The following is a 1937-nucleotide window of genomic DNA, read 5'->3' as shown; positions in this document are numbered from 1 at the left end:
GCAAGGAAACAAACCAACATAAAATTACGATCCAGCTCTACAGTTCCCCTCGGCACTATGGAGCTTTTTTTTAGCTTCTTTCAGCTCACTGTTTTGGTTTTACAGCCAACAGCTTTATTGTTTTGATTCTTTCCCACCATTTTCTGCTTTGTTAGCAGCAGGCAGCTGATTTCAGCAAAAAAAAACTTTATTTTCCACTGTTGTACAGTTTTGGAACATATTGAGAGTGATGAAACTTTCAATAATCCTGTACATATTTCCTTGTCCTTACAGACGTATCTCCTGGTTTTGTTTATAAAACTGAGTCTGCATCTGTGAGCCAGTATGGGGGACTGGAACTTGTTGGGGAAGCTGCTGGAGAGTGCCCAGGAGCACTCTACTGTTGTGGGCAAAGTCTGGCTGACAGTGCTCTTCATCTTTCGCATCCTGGTGCTGGGAACTGCAGCTGAGAAGGTGTGGGGTGACGAGCAGTCCGGGTTCACCTGTGATACTAAGCAGCCTGGTTGTCAGAACGTCTGCTATGACAAAACCTTCCCCATTTCTCACATCCGCTTCTGGGTGATGCAAATTATCTTTGTCTCTACACCAACTCTTATTTATTTGGGCCACATTCTTCATCTGGTCCGCATGGAGGAAAAGGAGAAGCAAAAAGAGAAGGACCTCACCATCCAGAATGAAAAGCAGCAGCAGTTACTTGGCAACAAGACCAAGAGGGCTCCAGTTAAAGACAACCAGGGCCACGTACGTTTGCAGGGCGCACTGCTGCGAACCTATGTCTTAAACATTATTTTCAAGACCCTGTTTGAAGTCGCCTTTATTGTAGCTCAGTACTTCCTATATGGCTTTGAGCTCAAGCCAATGTACACCTGTGACCGCTGGCCTTGCCCAAACATGGTTAACTGCTACATCTCCCGACCCACTGAGAAGACAGTCTTCATCCTCTTCATGCTGGTGGTAGCCTGCATCTCATTGCTGCTCAACCTGGTGGAAATGTACCATTTAGGTTTCACAAAGTGCCACCAGGGGCTCCGCTACAGACGATCACAGGCTGCAAGTCAGGCCCCCAAGCACTTAACTGAGGCAGTTATGCCCTTTGTGCCGAGCTACAACTACTTTGCTGGTCATCCTGCAGTTCCTGAGCCTTTCCTTACAGACTCAAAGTATGGTATGACAGAGCCAAACTCTGCTTACAGCCCCTACAACAGCAAAGTGGTTTATAAGCAAAACAGAGACAATATGGCTGTGGAGAGGAAAGGTAAATCAGAGGGAGATGTTGTGAAGGAGAGGTTAACCTCCAGTCCTGTCTTTGAGATGCCCATTGAAAATCAGCGCAGAAACAGTCAGTCAAGCAAGCACAGCAACAACAAGAGTAGACTGGATGACTTGAAGATCTAAGGAACCTTCTGTGTTTCTATCCAAGACTCAGGAACAACATGCTTTAGCCTGTAAAATTATTTGCATGAGTATGGAAAACTGTTAGGGACAAAACTACTGAGTTGGGACAAAATTACCGAGTTCAAACAAAAAAGATTACAGCTGTGATCAATTTGCAATGCAAGATTTGGGCGCACAGAGGGACTTTTCCGTAAGCTTGGAATGCTCATGGTATGTTTTTGGCTGGATGGCAACAGCAGGGTCAACCCCTTAGTCTGGAATGTCACTGATTAACTGACTGACTAATCACTGATTGACTGATCATTTTTCCACCACTGGTCAGCTGAGTGCCTCATCACTGAGTTGTAGTTTCTGGTGCAAACATGTTCTATTAGGGGGGTGTGAACAGCTGCAGTAATGCCAACTTGGCTCATAGTCTCTAGATTTAGAGACTGGGTATAAACCTGGTTCATACCTGGATTGTTTATGGATACCAACCAGGGGCTTAGGGCTACACCTTCTGCTATGGGCAGTCTACCGAGCTGCTCTGGTTTGCTGCTTGG

At 45.7% G+C, this 1937-nt stretch overlaps 1 protein-coding gene across 1 annotated transcript; it reads left to right on the top strand.

Annotated features, from left to right (window-relative positions):
* Positions 1-324: 324 nt before the first annotated feature.
* Positions 325-1395, top strand: LOC111222225 (gap junction alpha-3 protein-like). The gene has a single exon (XM_022745868.1). It carries the CDS (start codon positions 325-327, stop codon positions 1393-1395), a length of 1071 nt encoding a protein of 356 aa, XP_022601589.1.
* Positions 1396-1937: the final 542 nt, after the last annotated feature.

Source organism: Seriola dumerili, unplaced genomic scaffold (genome assembly GCF_002260705.1).
Source record: "Seriola dumerili isolate Sdu_G_001 unplaced genomic scaffold, Sdu_1.0 BDQW01000091.1, whole genome shotgun sequence".
Classification (NCBI taxonomy): Eukaryota; Metazoa; Chordata; class Actinopteri; order Carangiformes; family Carangidae; genus Seriola; species Seriola dumerili.
The sequence above is the reverse complement of the archived record's forward strand: the minus strand, read 5'-3'. Positions and strand labels throughout refer to the sequence as shown.